An 18,432-nucleotide genomic window follows, 5' to 3' on the forward strand; every position below is an offset into this window, starting at 1 on the left:
CAGTATCAATACTTTTTCAACAGAGTAAGCGTTGAATTTAATTTAGGATTGTTGAACCTTGACGACATCATTATGTTTCTTTCGGTCAGACTAAACAAACGAATCCTGTTGATAAGTTATAATACTGGGAACGCACAAAATGCAAGCTATGAGTTTGCATTTCAGCTTCTTGGACAGGAAGTTAGGCCATATCTGAATAGGTGGGTCCGAAAATGAAAAGAAGATTTAAGTCTTGAGTAGGAAGGGTTATGGAAAAATTCGGGAATTTTGAACAAAGATCAGACCAATCAGGGGACGGTAAAAGAGAGAAGTGTTAGGGACAGTTTTCCGGACTTGGGAATACGAAGGAGTCGGTTGATTGGGATGGTGGCGATCGGACGACTGAAGGCGTCGGTTAATTGGGATGGTGGTGATCAAACGACTGAAGGCTTCGGTTAATTGGCACGGTGGCGATAGGACGACTGAAGAAGTCGATCAAAAGGGATTTTGCGATAGAGCAGTTGCGAAAAGATTCTTTTGCGATCGAGAGTTAACTTGGGAGAGTCGCGAAAGGGAATTGCGAAAGTCAGTTGCGAAAGAGGGTCGCGAAAAAGGGACTTTCCGAAAGAGGATTTTGCGATAGTGGAATTCCGGTAAATTGCGGGTAGTGAGTTAATTGTGATGTTGCGTTTGGTGGCACTTACAACGGTTTTGTATTTTACACGGATACCGGACCAGAGAGGAATAACAGAACCCAGTATAGTATCGTGAGTCAATTTGGATTTTTTCTACCAACCCCCATGTCGGTATAGAGGGAAAGGATGTTATTTTAATTTTGTAATGATTGTCTCACTGTTTTCGTGTCTTGGGGACGATAAAATAAGGGCAATAGATTAAACTCCACCCCTTTCATATGTGTAAATATCTGCAAATAGTACGCACGGTTTTGAAGTCAGGCAATTTCAAATAATCAATTCAGAATTTTCACAAAGCTCGAGTAGAGTAATTTAGGTTTTCGCGTATGTTGGAATTCTTCCTTATGAGAGAATGTATAACATTTCACAAATCGATAAAGAGATAATTTTTGTTTGACAATCAGCTATTTGAGACGTGCTTTCTTGTAAAATTTGTATCGTACTTTCCTAACATTTCTTCTCATTGTTTTGTGGGACTTTCATGTTATATTTCTACATAGTTATATCTTTTGTAATATAATCCTAATGTGAAGCTTCTTGTTGTTTTAATGACTCACTACTTGAGTGAAATGGTGCAGCCATTTCAGGATAGTTGAAAGGCCTTTAGCCTTAAGTATTAGTCTCCTGCCTTGTTCTGGAGTGGAACTTAAAAGAAAAACCATCTCAAAAAGGTACACGGTGTAGTTAGGTTTCCAAAAGACCGGCCCTCGTGCGTTCGGCACGAACCCTACAGTTTTTTCGGACCTGCCTTAATATTCAAAATTTGATGCGAAGAAATCTGCATCTGTTGACAGCCGCTGCTAAAATTCATTTCAGAAAATAAATGAATATGAAATGAGCATTTATAATACTGAAAACGGTCGGTATATTCGATATTGATAGATAAAACCATATATGAATATAGAACACATATATGGTCGGGTATTACAATATCTATTGATAACATCAAGAATTTCATCAGATTTGTCATAAGGTATTGCACAAATAACATCGTCAAGGTATTTCTTTAAAAAAGAAATTTCAAAACCCAGTTTGAGAAGTATGTTTTCAAAAAGACCGTCCATTACGTATTGAGCTATAATAGGGGAAATAGTAGTTTCTATTGGTGTACCAAGGATTTGTTTATAGTATTTACAATATCTGTAATATCAACTGAACATCCTGTCGTTTGTTCTTTTATGCGGTCAGAACGTTTAAGTGCAGGTACTTCAGCTACTGTAAATAAATTTACCTGTATTTGAGTTACATGTGGTGGTTTTTCACTGTTCACTGTTTCTAGGAATGTGTATTGTTTTGTGTAATATATTGAATGTTAGGTCTTGCTGTGTTTTGATTTGTATTTGTTGCTCGATAAGTGAATTATGACTGTTCAATTTATAGATGTTTGAGTTTTCCCAGATGTCCATACGGTTTCCTTCATTGACTTGTTTGAAGAGTATTATGTGGTGGGGAAAAGTTATGTTTGTTTTGTATGGCGTGTGTTGCGAGGTTTGATTTATATATTATGGGGTTTATGTATACCTTTTTGTGCTCGTCGTACCTTTGGATCAATTTTTTCTTGGTTTGGCCGATATAGAATTTGTTGCAGTCCGAGCATTGTATGCTCGTTTAGGTTTTTGTCGTTTCCTTTGTTATAGCTGTTTATTTTTAGTGCTATTCTCGTGTTTGGCTTCAGGGTTCAAAGGAGTTCGTTAGATGGTTTGGTGACCTATGTATATGAATGCTATCTATCATTGTGTTGTTTCATCTGTTGTTGTAGTTTAATCCTTGTTCTGTATTTTTTGTTTGATTCTATACATGAAATGATATAAACTGTATTGAAGAAACTGATAATGGCACGAATAATACAAAACGTTGGAATGTGAATATGATACTGGAAAATTAAGAAACATTTATTTTTGAATGAGGAATATTCGAAATGTTTTCTGATATTATCTCAAATAGCAACATGAAACTTGAATAACGAAATTAATGGAATTTGATTTTTTTCAGTATTTTCGAAACTTGATTTTTTTTGAACACTGCAATTTCTTCTCCTTTGAACAAGCTTTCCATCTTATAGTTCGAAAGTTACCCATATAATCAGATTGTAAAAATGGCCACCCCGTATAATAATAATAAAAATTTATGCTGTATCATAAAGTGATATAGGATAAGTCTTCACAAAAACGTGAGATATAACAAAACTTTATATAAAAATGTCACACAAACATAAGAGAAAATCAAAATAGTATACTGAATATACAGGGTGTTTGGTAGCTGGGTGCAAACCTTCAAGGGAGTGATACACTAGCCCATGTAGAACATAAGGGAACTTCTACGATTTTTAGTACAAAAACCCAAAATTGGTCAATTAAATGCTAATAACTTCGAATCTGTACAGAAATGTCCGGTTTTTTAATTTATTTTAGTAGTCTTATGTGTCCCCAATCGTACTAAAGTAGTTTGAAGCACCATTGTTTTCAAAAAAGTTATGTACAGAGCATTTAAACTTTACAAAAAAAAATCTGACCTTTGATGCCAATTAAAAAAATAAATAAAATACATACAGGTGTTCAGACACCTTTAAAAACATGCTTAGTTATTGCTCTTTCGTTTGAGGTATCATTTACCTAGCTAAGTCTCAAACGTTTTTAATTAGGGTACCTGAACCAGTTGAAGGTCGTAAATATGGATATTTGAAAAAATAAAAAAAAGTAATTCAAATGAAATTCAGCTCAAAAACCTTTAAACGAAAATCCTAAAGCAATATGCGATATTATTTTTAGACTTACATGGAATAATAAGAAACTTAGCCCAACTTGAAAGAAGAGAAAACTGAACAAAGGCCGGTGCCGGTGGCATTTTACAACAAAGAATTTGACCTGCAGCTAGTCATTAATTGGAATGCATTCTGTTGTTATGATTTAGACCTTATGCTAGGGCCATAAACTTGCTTTTGAATTTATCAATTTTTAGGTACCTGAGTTGAGTAATCATCTTGGACCCCTCGCCGGGTCGGTTTGATTAGCCAAACAAGTTCTCTAGTCACTGCTTTGCCCTTTCGAGTTGCGAGTAGACGTTTTTTTTGTATTCCCCATTTTTGTAATTCATCGTGTTCAGTTGTAGCCTTTCGCTCCTGCAGGTGTTGTTTATTTTGGACTATCGAACTTTTTGTTGTGTGTGCTGCCATGGCTGACTTTACGAGTCATGATCAAGCCGATATCAATTTTATGTATGGCAGAGCTGATGGTAACGCATCTCTGGTACGACGTTTGTACCAAGAACGTTACCCGAACCGCAGGTAAATCAATTTCTAATTGTAGCGGTAGTTGAATTTTCCCATTTTCAGCTTCAAAAGACGTTAAAAATGAGTTATTTTATTGCAGGGTGCCTAACGTCCGTGTGTTTTCCAACACATATCGTAGGCTGTCTGAATCTGGTATTCATCATGCTGAACCTGCAGTAAATCCAGGAAGACATAATGTCAATGTTGAGGAGCAAATTCTCGCAGCCTTCGAAGCGGATCCTACCACCAGCATCAGAGTTCTAGCGAGAGATTTAAACCTTTCGATATGGAAAGTGTGAAGTACGATGCACAAAGAGAAGAAATATCCGTTTCACGGCACGGGTGTGCAAGGCTTGGAGGAAACGGATCCGGCGAGACGGATACGGTTCTACCGTTTTTTGCTAAACGCAGATATTGACGACGCGTGGTTCTTAAAGTCCATCCTCTGGACTGACGAATCGAAGTTCTCCAGGAAAGGAATTACTAATTTCCACAACCTTCATGAATGGGCTGATAAGGACAGCAATCCAAATTGGAAAAAACAGGTAAATAAATGATTTTTATTATTATTATTTTATTACCCATGTTCAACACGTGTTTAATTACCTAAATTGACTAATTTTATTGCATTTTCGTTTCAGATTTCTTTCCAAAGACAATTTTCAATAAATGTGTGGGCTGGGGTCATCGGACGCACATTGGTAGGCCCACACATTTTGCCAGACAATTTGAATAGACAAAATTACCTCGAATTTATGATAAACGACTTGACAATGTTACTCTATGATGCCGAAGTGCCAATATTGGACACGGACAGGCCGATCACATTTCAGCAAGATGGATGCCCAGCACATTGGGCTGTAAGCGTCCGCGAACACCTGAACCGCTGTTTTCCTGGCAACTGGATCGAGAGAGACGGACCCATCCCCTGGCCTGCCAGATCGCCCGACCTGACTCCGTTGGATTTTTTTGTGTGGGGTCGGGTGAAAAAAACTCGTATACACAACAGAAATCACCACGAGAGAAGAATTACTTCAGCGAATAGAGGCAGCGTTTGAAATTGTGAAACAGGAAATGCAAATGAAAGTAACCACAACTGAAGTACGAAATCATTGTAGAAAGTGTATACGCAATGGTGGAGGACATTTTGAACACCAACAATAAATGTTTACAGTACAAAACATTTTTTTCTTTAATTCCACAAAAATCCATATTTACGACCTTTAACTGGTTCAGGTACCCTAATTAAAAAAATTTAAGACTTAGCTGGGTAAATGATACCTCAAACGAAAGAGCAATAACTAAGCATGTTTTTAAAGGTGTCTGAACACCTGTATGTATTTTATTTATTTTTTTAATTGGCATCAAAGGTCAGATTTTTTATTTTCTTTCTTTTTTTGTAAAGTTTAAATGATCTGTACATAACTTTTTTGGACACAATGGTGCTTCAAACTATTTCAGTACGATTGGGGACCCATAAGACTACTAACATAAATTCAAAAAACCGGACATTTCTGTTAAGATTCGAAGTTATTAGCGTTTAATTGACCAATTTTGGGTTTTTGTACTAAAAATCGTAAAAGTTCCCTTAAAAATCAAAAACGCGCTAGACAATAAAAATGTTTGTATGAATATGTTCTACATGGGCTAGTGTATCACCCCCTTGAAGGTTTGCACCCAGCTACCAAACACCCTGTATAATACAATATAAAACCCTCTCATCGACCTCTATATTTAGCAACACTGTAGAAAAAACCTTCAATCAGGAATTTTTTCAGGGTTTGTTCGACATTCTTCTTCACCTTTTCGCTTTTTATGCAATCGGTAAGATTATTATAAAGCTTTGCCCCTACGTAGGATGGACTATTCTCATATGAATTAGTTGAATGTTTTTCAACCAAATAAAACAACCATTCTTTATAGGATATGTATGAGAATAGATTCTTACTTCCATGGTGTTTTGCATGTGTTTTGGTGCTTGGTGTGTGATCAACTTTTTCTATAGAACTTTTTTTTTCAGAATTCGTAAATGACTTAGAAAGATTTGGAAAGATGAACTATTGGGATCAACTGGTATTCATGTCAACTCTTGGTAAAACATATACAGAGAATGTGTTGAAACACAAAAACGTTCAAAATCTCCTGAACTCTGGTGAGAAGTTTGATTTGGTGATAATGGAACACTTCTGGAACGAAGCAATGACAATATTTGCTCATCATTTCAATTGTCCTCTGGTATACTTTTCCACAGGACCAACCTCGATTTTCAATAGCCATCTACTTGCGAATCCATCTTTTTCATCGTATGTCCCAAATTTTTTAACGACTCACGGCTCACGAATGACCTTCTTGGAGAGGTTGACGAATTTATTTTTGGATATACTTTGTGACATTTATATGGAGTTCAGATCAATTCCAGAACAGAATGCTGTGTTGAAAGCTGCATTTCCTAATGCCCCTGATCTCAAAACAATGATGTACAATGCTAGTTTAATGTTCGTCGTTTCACACATCAGTATCCATGATCCACTGCCACTCCAACCAAGTATTAAATATATAGGAGGACATCATGTGGGTTCTTTAAAACCATTACCTACAAAAATCAAGCAATTCATGGAAAATGCTTCAGAAGGTGTGATTGTTTTTTCTATGGGATCTATTTTGAAAAGCAGTAATTTATATTTTCAACATAAAGAAGTTATACTGAAAGTATTTTCGAAAATGAAACAAAAAATTTTATGGAAATATGAACATGATCTTGATGGATTACCCAGTAATGTAATGATTTCAGACTGGCTGCCACAACAGGAAGTTCTTGGTAAGTTTTTGTATACTTTTTATCTATTAGACGTTCATATTTGACTGCAACTTTTATCAAAATCGAGCAGAGTTCTACGAATAGACCATTTGAATATCAGGTATCAGCGCCAATGGGAAATTTTTCTCAATTTGGATTATTACAGCAAATGCAAGTTTGAACAAAATAAAGTTGAGTTTATTTCATGAGTTTTTCAAATTCACTTCGAAAAGTATTCAAATTGATGTTTCAAATGTTGGATTTTACATTTTGTTATGATATATAATGATACAACAACATTAAACATAAAATAAAAACAACAATAAAAATTAATTGGCGCTCCGGGGCGACTTCATTGATTCTAGTGGCGCATTTGCTTTTTCAGCTGTAGGAAAACCCGGAAAAACCTGCAGCACCACATCATCCGAAGATCATGATCTAACAATGTCCTCTCTCTTATAAAACGAAATGTAGGGTGTCTCCAGAGGCTCCAATAAATTCAATGCATCGCCAGAACACTTCGTGACACGACTATCGTCAAACTTGAACCAGTCCGTTTCTTCTTTGACCAAGGCGTAATTATGACCAAATTCAACGCCAGAACCACATTGAACAATGACTGCATGAATATTATAATAGTGGTCTGCTAGGTTGAAATGTTCATCTATTTCGAACCTTCCAAAGAGTTTCTTGCTTCCGTTAGAGGTTGAGTCTTGTTTGAAAATCATCAGTGTCATTATTAGATTGACTGGTGCCTCAGTTATACTTGTTTCCTTATAACAGTCAGTTAGTTTGGCGCATGTTTGACAATACAGTCGATCATCACCTGTTAAAAATTCCATTTTCAGATGATTTAACAATAAGCTTTGTTGGGTTTTAATTTTTGAAGGGATTTGTTTCCAATTCACATATTGGCAACAGCGCCTATATCAAGTTGAAATAATTTATACGTACCTAGATACTCTACTTTAAAAAGAGGAAATTATCTTTATAAATCAATAATTGAGGCAAAATATAAATTATAGTTCAATACTACCTCCACAAGCCACATGAACAACAGTTGTTTTGTTATTTATTTATATAGAGGAAGATAGGTTAGGTGCACAAAATGTCATATGTCACAGAATGTCTCGGAACTCGAAACATAAGTAAACAGAACAGCACGCCTCTGAAATATGTCATCTTTGTTTGTCTCATACAGGTAACAGATTCATTGTCCTTCATTAGCTATAACCGATGTTGCCAAATGGTGAAATAGAAACGAGTCCCTTCAAATGTTGAATGCATTATTTCATTCCTCTTTTTGAAGTATTTCAATATTTTTTTAAAGAAAAAGGTTGAAATGATAAGTTAAAAATGCGTTGTTTTACAGCTCTTGTATGAAAACTCAATCAATCAATCAATTTATTTGCTCATTATCAATATAACAGATTTAGCATCATCAAGGTAGATAAATATAATACAAAACATACACATTGATACATACACAATTAAAAGGCAAATCATTAAAAATTGCAGTCGAAAAATTCACTTATGTCTTTAGGGCAGAGATCAACCAGCAGCCCTTTTATACTTTTTTTTTAATTTAATCATATGTAATTTCCTCATAAAAAAAGCTTTAATGAGTAATTAATTGTCAGTCGATGTTGTGGCATAAGAAGATTGTGGCCATTTCTGATCAAATATTCATGGTTGCGATTAACTTGAGGGGTGTTATTTTGTGTCTTGATACAGACATGACATTGAAATATATATAGAGCCGTAATGGTTAATATATTAAATTTTTTAAATAGAGGTCTACAGCTGTCAGTTCTTTTTGCTCTTCCCAGGATTCTAATAGCCGTTTTTTGTAAAATGAATATCCTTTCCAAATCAGTTGAAAGTCTCTAAAAACTCATCCGTATGACAGCTCAGACTGAAATAACCCCATGTAAGCTGCTCTCGAAACATAAGAGGAATCAAATTCATTGATTCTACGAAGCAGAAAAAGAGTGCTGGACAGCTTAGTAGAGAGATCTTTGATGTGGTCTTTCTAATTCGGTTTTTGATCCAGCGTTACCCCCCAAAAACTTAATGGATTTTTGACTGTCCTTCAGTTCTTTCAGTGTGAACGTAATTGTTTTCTTGACATTCAAGCATAACTTATTGGCTGCAAAAAAAATTTCGATTTTTTTCAACGCGTTTTCAGGAGACCTTACACTATTTTGTTCCACAACCTCCACAAGCCACACAAACAACAGTTGTTTTGAAATTCATTCATATAGAGGAATATAGGTTATGTGCACAAAATGTCACTTGATTTTCGTCAGGAGGAACATTCCCCATTAAATCAGTGCACCTCTACCAACGTAACATGTGTCGATTGGTTCTGTCAGCATTGAAATGTGTCATCGGGATTCGATATAGTTGACGAAGGCCGTTTTTGCCTGGTTCTGAAGGTTTCACTGGTGAGAAAGTCACCGAAGTGCTTGAAAATGTGGTAGTCGGTTAGCAAGAGGTCTGTGAAGTATAACGGGTGAGGCAGAACTTAGACGCTCGATTCGTTCAATTTTCGGGAGATGGTTTGTGGAACGTGCGAACGAGCGTTGTCGTGTAGCAGGATCGGACTTCTTCTGTTGACCAGTGATGGCTGCTGGTGACGCATTTCGTCGATTTCCTCACAAAAGGACTCTGCTGCGATAGTTTGGCCCCTTTGCAGGAAGTTATAGTGAATCAGCCGCTGATTACCAAAGAGAAACAATTTCTTTTCGGTGTGTTTCTACCCTTGGGTAGTGCCAGGGTAGCTCATCGGTGTCTAACCACTGTCACAATTCCTATCGATCGTTCAAATCGTGGGACATCTACTTTTCGAACTTTTCGACCTCTCCAATAGGTTTTAAATCATCAAAAACCACATTGGAGCTGATGTTCAATTCTTCCAACATTCCACACACTGTTTGTGATGAGTCAGTCTCCACCATAAGGTCCTCAAATCCTCATCCTGGATTACTGTAGGTGGACTACTTCGGGAGGCTAAAATCTCCGGATTGAAATTTCGCAGAACAACGTCGAATATTGCGTTCATTAACACTATAACTGCCAAATAACTTGTCAATTTTTTTGACTTACATTCAGTTTCAATTCGTAGAGAAATGTTGGCTGAATGTCGCTCAACGGCATCATATAGTATTAAGTTAAGTAGAGGTCAAAATTTCTAATTTGGAAATTTGTGAATAATTGGTTTCTAACAATCTACAAGTAAATATTGTCAAACGGGTTTCTCTGTGTTCAGATGGCTCCGCAAACAGAACAAAACAGAAAATGGAGAAATGAAATGTTACAAGTCAGTAATGCATATTTCACATAATCGATATCAATAAATTAGTTGTAGAATAAATGATGAAGTAACTATAATACAGCATTCTGGAAGTGATCTCTGAATTTATGCCTTGAACTATCAACTACGAACTGCCTTATAAAGTACTATTCCCAAGTAGAGAGGACTGGATCCTCCGGGAGAAGAAAATATTAAGAGCAGATAGTTGTTGGTTCACAGATGGATCAAAAACACCTTCCGGTTCTGATGCAGGAGTTTTCAGTCGCAGACCCAGCACAGAGATATCAACCAGTCTAGGAACCTATGCGACTGTATTTCGAGCAAAATTTACGCTATTGTATTCTGTGTGGAGATACTGAAAGAATCCGACCTCATACACGAGTCAAGCGGCGTTGGAAGTTCTTGGCTTCTACCGAGTAACATCTGAATTGGTAGCAAATTGCCAAAAACGAATCTCGCTTTAGGCTCTGCCAAACAAAGATTGAACAACTGGATGGCAAGAAGATTCATGGAGTTCTGGCAGAATCTTCCAGGATTGGCTTACTCCACCCTTCGAAGCTTGATAACAAACAGTGGTACAGTAGGGATGAACTACCAAGTCTAACAGGCCTTCCTACAGGTCACTGTCATTTGAATCACCATCTCCAGAGTCTCAGACTGTCAGAAGACAGTGTGTGTCGCCTCTGTTTGGAAAATGATGAAACAGCAGAGCACATACTTTGTGCCTGCTCCGCTGGGGACTGAATCAGGTTTTCAGAGTTCGGCGAAGCTGTACTCTTACCATCTGACCTGAAAGACCACTCACTATACAAACTTATCGGCTTTGTTAAGAAGCTGGGTTTATTTGGTCGAGTGTCAATAGGTGTGAGCCACAAGAAACCCTTGCGGGTTGCGGTCGAGGGTGGAATAGACCCAGTAACTTTAGACCTAACCCAACCTGAGCTGCAGTAGATTCCAAAGAAGACGTTTTCATGAGAGAATAAGGCATCGCCTCAACAATCTCGTTTTGTTAGTATTTTCCTTCGAACTAATTAAAACCAAGATATTTCTATAATCTTGTGGTTGAGGAAATTCACTATGAAGAAAATGGAACCGATGCAGACGATCAGTAGTTTATTGAGCAGTACAACATATATCGACGTAAAATATGGAATTGGAACACCTCTCCCAAATAACAGAACCAGAACACTCTTATTCACGACCAATTCATCAAGTGAGTAAGCATTTCCAGAGGAATGATCTAAACTAATCAATCGAGTCTATCGAGGGTCGAAAAGATCCACTCACTTTGTATCTTTTCACTAATCTAACCTAACCTAACCTAACCTAACCTAAACTAACCTAACTGTAATATCGTTACTGAGTTATTTTAGAATGCTGGTTATTGAAGTTATCACTAAGAAGACTTGAATTACTCAGATAATTAGTTGTATGGAAACATTAACAGATACAGATCCCACTTCACTTCAGAAAGAAATATCCCAAAATAATGTGAGAAAAAAAGATCAAGCGAAGTAAAATAATCTTCCCTTTGATCATAGGTCTATCGAGGAGGACACAAGCAACCTTCACAACTGAGACACCACAGGGAAACATCATACTCTGAACGGTATTCACAGGAAAATACTAATGTCACACGGGAAAAAAAGATTTGTTACTTCAAAGAAATTTATTTAGTCTAATTTATTTCATCACTTTGATTAAATATCATTCATTCCAAACGACGTGTGCATTGTATCGATTAGATGATAATTTTGCGGAGACAAAATGAAATTCTCATTTTAATTTCTCTAATATTTCAATTCAAGAGGTCTTTTACTTAGTCAAATGAATTGTGGATCATTTGAAGAATAACATTTATTGAGTTCTCGAAATAATTCGGTTGAGTCAAACAATATAATTTCATCAAATCAAAAGTACGTCTGTTGAATGAAAACTTTCCAATTCAGTATAACACTATGGGGTGCTGTTTTGACACTAATATATAATTGAATCAACTGTATATTTATTTTCACTTCAACAATACATATCAATACCTTTAACTAATTTTGGAAATAATTTCAAGACTATGGATAATTTCATTTCAATATTTTTATTATTTGTTGGTTTGAAAAATTAAATTGTTTCCTTGAAAGAAATGATATAGTTGAAATACTTCTAATGAATAGAGTGCCGGTCGGCACCATTTGCGTTTTCGCAAGAACCGTAAACTAATCACGAATGGAATAAGAATTAAAAATGTGTTTTGTGTTTTTCAAGGAAATGACGAAGAGGTTTACAGTTTCTTTTTGAGTATACGTGAATTGAAGTTTTTCGGTGTTTTCACAGGTATGTTGATAATATACTTTCTTTCATTCTATATTTTGAAATAATTATGAATAGCATGTATTGGATAAACGGACATCGTTTTTTTCAAGTACGTGCCCATACATTTTTCTCGACAGCTATCTATAAAAGTGGCTTGAAGTTCTTATTGTTTAATGTAATGACTGAAGGAAAGCTTCCATGTTTTCAATTCTGTTTTTAAGAAAGTAGAAGTTGTCGAGTGAAATGATTATCATTGAGAGGTAGGTAGGTATGCATACACTGGGTACCTAGTTGACCTTTGATCTTTGGATACAGAGGAATTGGACATTTTCAGAGTAAATACAATTAAAGTGTTTGCCGCAGAAATAGGTGTAGGTATACAATGTCAGCGAAGAGCTGTACATTTAGTTCGATTTCTAAATTTCTTACATCATAAATAATTGAATGATTTCATTTTCATCATGATAGTATATACTGAACCCTTGAAGGAACCTCTTTTTAAGATTTTCCTTTCAAGGAACATTGTGAAATAATCACAGTTTTCTCTTGTATTACTTTATTAAAATCAGTAATACCGAAAAAAAAAGTTATTTGTAACATATTTACAGAAATGATGACATCCAACAAAACTGCACGAACTCAAAACATGCAATATAATCTCTTTTATTTTTAAACATGGAGGAATTTCTTAATAACTTGGGATTAAATGACCTGATTGGCATTTTTAAAGGTAAAAAAATACATATATTATTTATCCCCTTATAATATACTTAAAACACATACTTTTCAGACAGAAAATGATGTAACCTTATTAGACATACCTGAAAGGATCACTGATGAAGAAATGAAAGAAATGACTCCCCCAATTGACAAAAGAAAAATATTCAATCAAGGAAGCAATTGATGGAATAAATTAAGAATCATATATAACAGAGGTATGTCTTTCATTCATAAATTTAATAATAAATATGTATACCATTACAATTAAAAACATATTCATTTTTCTCAAATAACTATATATTTTTGCGATTTGCTGTAGATACTTATTATTATTCAGGTCTATACCTAAGTAATTAAATGCTAGAATTCTTAAATTTAATAGATTTGAGGGCCTGAAAGTTATGATTGGAAAATTTTGTCATCACAGTCATATTTGTAATCAAATTTTTCTGTGATAAAGTACGTCATTGTTTTTTTCCTATTATCAAAAAATAAGGGTATCTCCTTTTGTTAAATTGGATTTGTAAAAAAAAAATAATTATATTTTTATATTTCTATGAGATAATATCTAAGCTAGTTAGTAGAAATTGATCCAATAGTATTTTTGCGAAAATGTAGACTATCACTAATCTCTGTTCTCTTTCATTTTAGATCATTACTTCAGTGAAAGGTTTCGAAATCAACTCTAATTGGTTTTTAGTAGATATCATCAATAATAATAATAAATAATAAAATATGTTAATGTTTTATATTAGTATTAACCATTTGTGAAAAATTTATATTTTCATTTAAATATTTGTAGAAGTCTATTATAATTTATTAATTGTTTGAATAAATTTGGTACTAAAGTTTCTCGATTTTTATTTATATTTTGCTCATTCTCACGTTGAACAATTTTCCATGGCATTTACATAATCAGTACTGAATATGAAATATTATCCGCAAGACTCCCATCAGCAGCTGATTAAAAAATCGTGATACGTAAGTAGATGAATAATCCAGTTGAGAAAATGATGATACAAAGTGTATTTAATGTATTGAGAAATCGGGTTGTTGAACAAACTATAATATATTCTCACAATTATTCAAGAACTAGATCCATTTTGATTGGAGATTCATGTAAATTCAATCACTGACTCTGTATTTCTGATTCTGTCGAAAAGTACTTTTCTCAATATACTAAACCTATACGTAATGCTTCTTATCTACAAACTTAAAAAACATATTGAAGTTGTGGAGAAGAGAAAAGTAATTTTCAGTAGAGCTGATCTGAAACTCCATTACTACCAACGAGATACTGGTACTCAGATTAGTATAATATTTGGTTAATTGAATCCAATAACCGAATTCAAACAAGAGGGAAGGATTTTGAATTGTAACTTCATTTCATTTGGTACATCATTATTCATACTTATTTTGAACTTTCGAAATGCTTTACTCTATCAGAAAGATACTCACAATGAGGTATAAACATTGTTCGTTCAAATAATATTCATTATTTGTTCAACAAAATCATTATTTTAGTGGAAATTTTCCCATTATCAAAACAAGCAAAGTTCTTCATCATCCTGCATATATATTATGTTTCTTCAACATAATTTTTACTCAAATAGAAAATACATTTGATTATTTCAATCAGATCCACTATTTCACCCATCTTTAAATTTTGTTTGTTCAATAGAATATTCGAATTACTCTAAATCATTCTCGCTATCAATTAGACAAAATATTACTTGAATTCAATTCTTCTTTGAATTGAAATAACTAATGGATGTGATTGTTTCAATGAAATATTTGTTTGATACAATGAACATATGCTTGAAGAAATAGTTAGCAGTCAAGAATTCTTTTTACTTGCATCAACAAAATATTTTGTCGTGCATATATGACACTTTTATTTCTTTGAATGAAGTGAATTTTATTTCGCTTAACAAATCTTTTTTTTCCGTGCACATCAGTAATATCATCAGGTCATCGAAAATCAAAACTATTGAGAACAGGAAAGATTCCTGCATGAAAATCAAAAGTTTCTGGGCATGACTACTGAACCAAATTATTGGCATGTATTGCTGGTTTGGAGATAAGTCCATTGATGAAATGGAAACATCCACTCAAAATAAAGTGGAACTTTCAAAGAATTTATCACGGATATCTTGGAAATGTGAAATGTCTGACATTGAAAATAGAAAATGAGTTTCAATTCACTGAACTGGAAAACTTTGCAATTCAGAATGACCTGGATAAAATGATATCTCATAGTAGGAATGGTAATGAGTTCATTTTTACCAAAAAAATCTAAATTACTGTATACCGCGTGACTCACGGTCGATGGTAGGTTAGACGTTTCTGGAAAACGCAAAGCATGATTTTTCTGAAAATTTCAACTCTCACATATCCTTACCTGTTCTATCGATCTAAAATATTTTCAGCTTTGCGACGTTGTCACTTCCATCAAAAAGTCCTAGCAACTTTATTTTTTTGAACGGAACACCCCGTATATTAATACATTTTTGGAATTGCTCTGGTATTTTAATACGTTTTTGTTGATAATGTCCTATACCTATCTCTATCTGTTTTCGAGATAAAAAATAAATTGTGCTAAATATGGTCCAAAACATAGCCCTAATTGAAATTATGTACATCAGTACTCTCAATTAATGAAAAGTTAATATTTTGATTATAGTTTGGACAAACTCGAAGTATTCAAATAACACCAAGAAATCGACTCCATATCATACAGGGCGTGCTAAAATTATTTCCATTGTGCATAAAAGTAGTCAAAAGTTCATTTTTTCAAATGAAACCCCCTGTATATTACTCGGTAAATTGAAAGATGGTGAAAAATGCTTCAAGATGATATATCATGTCCCTATACCTAAATCGTCTCAATAAAGTCGCTTCTTCTAGAAACATTATTTTTTTTAGAATTTGGATTTAGGTAGCAGTGGAATTATCAAGCTTATAGCTGTTCGGTTACTTTTATAAGTAATTTACAAAGAGTTATCGACGGTGTTTCGAATCATCTTCCAAAATGAATGCAAATATCGATTATTCAAATGAAGTTCTTATGAAATTATTTATTATACACATGAACAAAGTGATCATATCATTGTCAGAACGTGTAAAAAATTCAACCAAATGTATCCTGGATTAACACCAATGAACGAGAGGAAGTTTGTAACGTTACAAAATAATTTCCTTAACTATGGCCAAAAATCAGTCATTTCTAGGTAAAACGTAAGATTTTGTGGGCTAAAGCATGTGAAAGTACGGAATGGGAATAACAAAATTGTAAACAAAATATCACACACAATAAATTTATTTCCACAATAAATGCTGAAAATGTTATCCATTACATTCTAAACACTTCAAAATGTTTTTTTTGTACGCGACTTGTGGTTGCTTTTTCAATTTCCTGGGGATCCAGATCTTCAATACTCCGCACTATTCGCCGTCGCAATTCTTCTTTGGTAAGCACTGGAGTACTGTATACCCTTTCTTCCAAAACAACCCATGAAAAAAGTCAAGTGGCGTGAGATCGGGTGATCGCGGTGGCCAATCCCACGGCTCTAAACGCCTAAACCAACGATCGTCGTCAAGTTTCCTATAAACTTCCTGGGTGGAATGAGCTGGCGCTCCGTCCAGTTGAAACCACGAATTCCTATATTCCTCTAAAGGCAAATTTTCAAGAAAATCGGTTACAGTCGTCCTTAACATTAAGAGATATCTCTCTGCATTCAGTGTGTCTTCATGAATAAAGAAGCTAATTTTATTGTTCTTCAGAATACAGAAAACATTCAGGTCAAATTTTTCTTGAAAACCCATTTCTTTTGTAACATGAGGATTATGATCAGCCCAAAAATGTTTATTCCTTCTATTGAAAATATCATCCCTCGTAAATTTTGATTCGTCGCTCCAAATTATTTTTGACAAAAATTCCCGATCTTCCTGTGTATGAATCAAAAGGGATTCACAAAAATGCATTCTACGTTCAAAGTTTTCTGCTTTTAGAACTTGAACTTTGGTAAATTTATACGGATGCATTCCATGATTTTTCAAAATTCGTTGTAGTGAAGCATGTGATATACCTAAATCTTTTCCTGCACTGCGAATGGAAGCTTCTGGATATGCATAAAAATATGCCAAAACGTTAACAGTATTGTCCTCATTTGAAGTAACAGGTTTTGGTAATATTGAAGGCGCTTTCAACATGGAGCCAGCCAGGAGACATTTGGTTGAATTTTTTACACGTTCTGACAATGATTTGATCACTTTGTTCATGTGTATAATAAATGATTTCATAAGAACTTCGTTTGAATAATCGATATTTGCATTCATTTTGGAAGATGATTCGAAACACCGTTGATAACTCTTTGTAAATTACTTATAAAAGTAACCGAACTGCTATAAGCTTGATAATTCCACTGCTACCTAAATCCAAATTCTAAAAAAAAAAATGTTTCTAGAAGAAGCGACTTTATTGAGAAAACTTGATGATTTAGGTATAGGGACATGATACATCATCGTGAAGCATTTTTCACCATCTTTCAATTTACCGAGTAATATACAGGGGGTGTCATTTGAAAAAATGAACTTTTGATTACTTTTATGCACAATAGAAATAATAGTAATTTTAGCACGCCCTGTATGATATGGAGTCGATTTCTTGGTGTATTGAATATTCCGAGTCTGTCCAAACCATCTTCAAAATATCAACTTTTCATGAATTGAGAGTACTGATGTACTTAATTTCAATGAGGGCTATGTTTTGGACCATATTTAGCACAATTTATTTTTTATCTCGAAAACAGATAGAGATAGTTATAGGACATTATCAACAAAAAAGTATTAAAATACCAGAGAAATTCCAAAAATGTATTAATATACGGGGTGTTCTATTTAAAAAAATTAAGTTGCTAGGACTTTTTGATGGAAGTGGCAACGCCGCAATGCTGAAAATATTTTAGATCGATAGAACAGATAAGGAAATGTGAGAGGTGAAATTTTCAGAAAAATCATGCTTTGCGTTTTCCAGAAACGTCTAACCTACCATCGACCGTGAGTCACGCTGTATATTTCACTGAATGATGAAAACTAAAATTAAGGGTGAGACTGAAAATAATATACATCCAGAAAAATTAGATTATATCTCCCACCCGTCTAAACATGGTTGCTTTGTAATATTTCTACCTCATTGGTTTTTTTAAATTTCAGGTCAGAAATGTTTTCGGTGCACAAAGAACAATAGCTATTCATGATATGAGTGTTGAAAGTGATATTTTATTTTGTGAGTGAACAAAATTAAAGTTACTTTTCACACAAATATCATACAAAGTTTTCTGTACAACCG

The 18,432-nt window shown here is 34.4% G+C and overlaps 3 protein-coding genes across 5 annotated transcripts in view; 2 read left to right on the plus strand and 1 right to left on the minus strand.

The window, feature by feature from the left end:
• Positions 1 to 18,432, minus strand: part of LOC111515458 (G-protein coupled receptor dmsr-1) — a 380,603-nt gene that overhangs the window by 242,675 nt on the left and 119,496 nt on the right. The window lies entirely within an intron of this gene.
• LOC111513443 (UDP-glucosyltransferase 2) overlaps positions 1 to 18,432 on the plus strand; it is a 42,517-nt gene that overhangs the window by 14,558 nt on the left and 9,527 nt on the right. For all 3 annotated transcript variants that reach the window (XM_074180350.1, XM_074180348.1, XM_074180349.1), the window contains one exon: positions 5,963 to 6,760. In XM_074180350.1, the coding sequence (XP_074036451.1) occupies positions 5,995 to 6,760 (766 nt within the window). In that variant the 5' untranslated portion in view covers positions 5,963 to 5,994. The remainder of the gene's footprint in view (positions 1 to 5,962; positions 6,761 to 18,432) is intronic.
• On the plus strand, positions 3,910 to 5,347 carry LOC141484841 (uncharacterized). The gene is made up of 3 exons (XM_074180351.1): positions 3,910 to 3,957; positions 4,043 to 4,487; positions 4,584 to 5,347. Exons 2-3 carry the CDS (start codon positions 4,248 to 4,250, stop codon positions 4,998 to 5,000), a joined length of 657 nt encoding a protein of 218 aa, XP_074036452.1. The 5' UTR covers positions 3,910 to 3,957; positions 4,043 to 4,247; the 3' UTR covers positions 5,001 to 5,347.

This window comes from Leptinotarsa decemlineata, unplaced genomic scaffold (assembly GCF_025532065.1).
Source record: "Leptinotarsa decemlineata unplaced genomic scaffold, Ldec_3_MD MMD2_tig00026294_RagTag_RagTag, whole genome shotgun sequence".
NCBI lineage: Eukaryota > Metazoa > Arthropoda > Insecta > Coleoptera > Chrysomelidae > Leptinotarsa > Leptinotarsa decemlineata.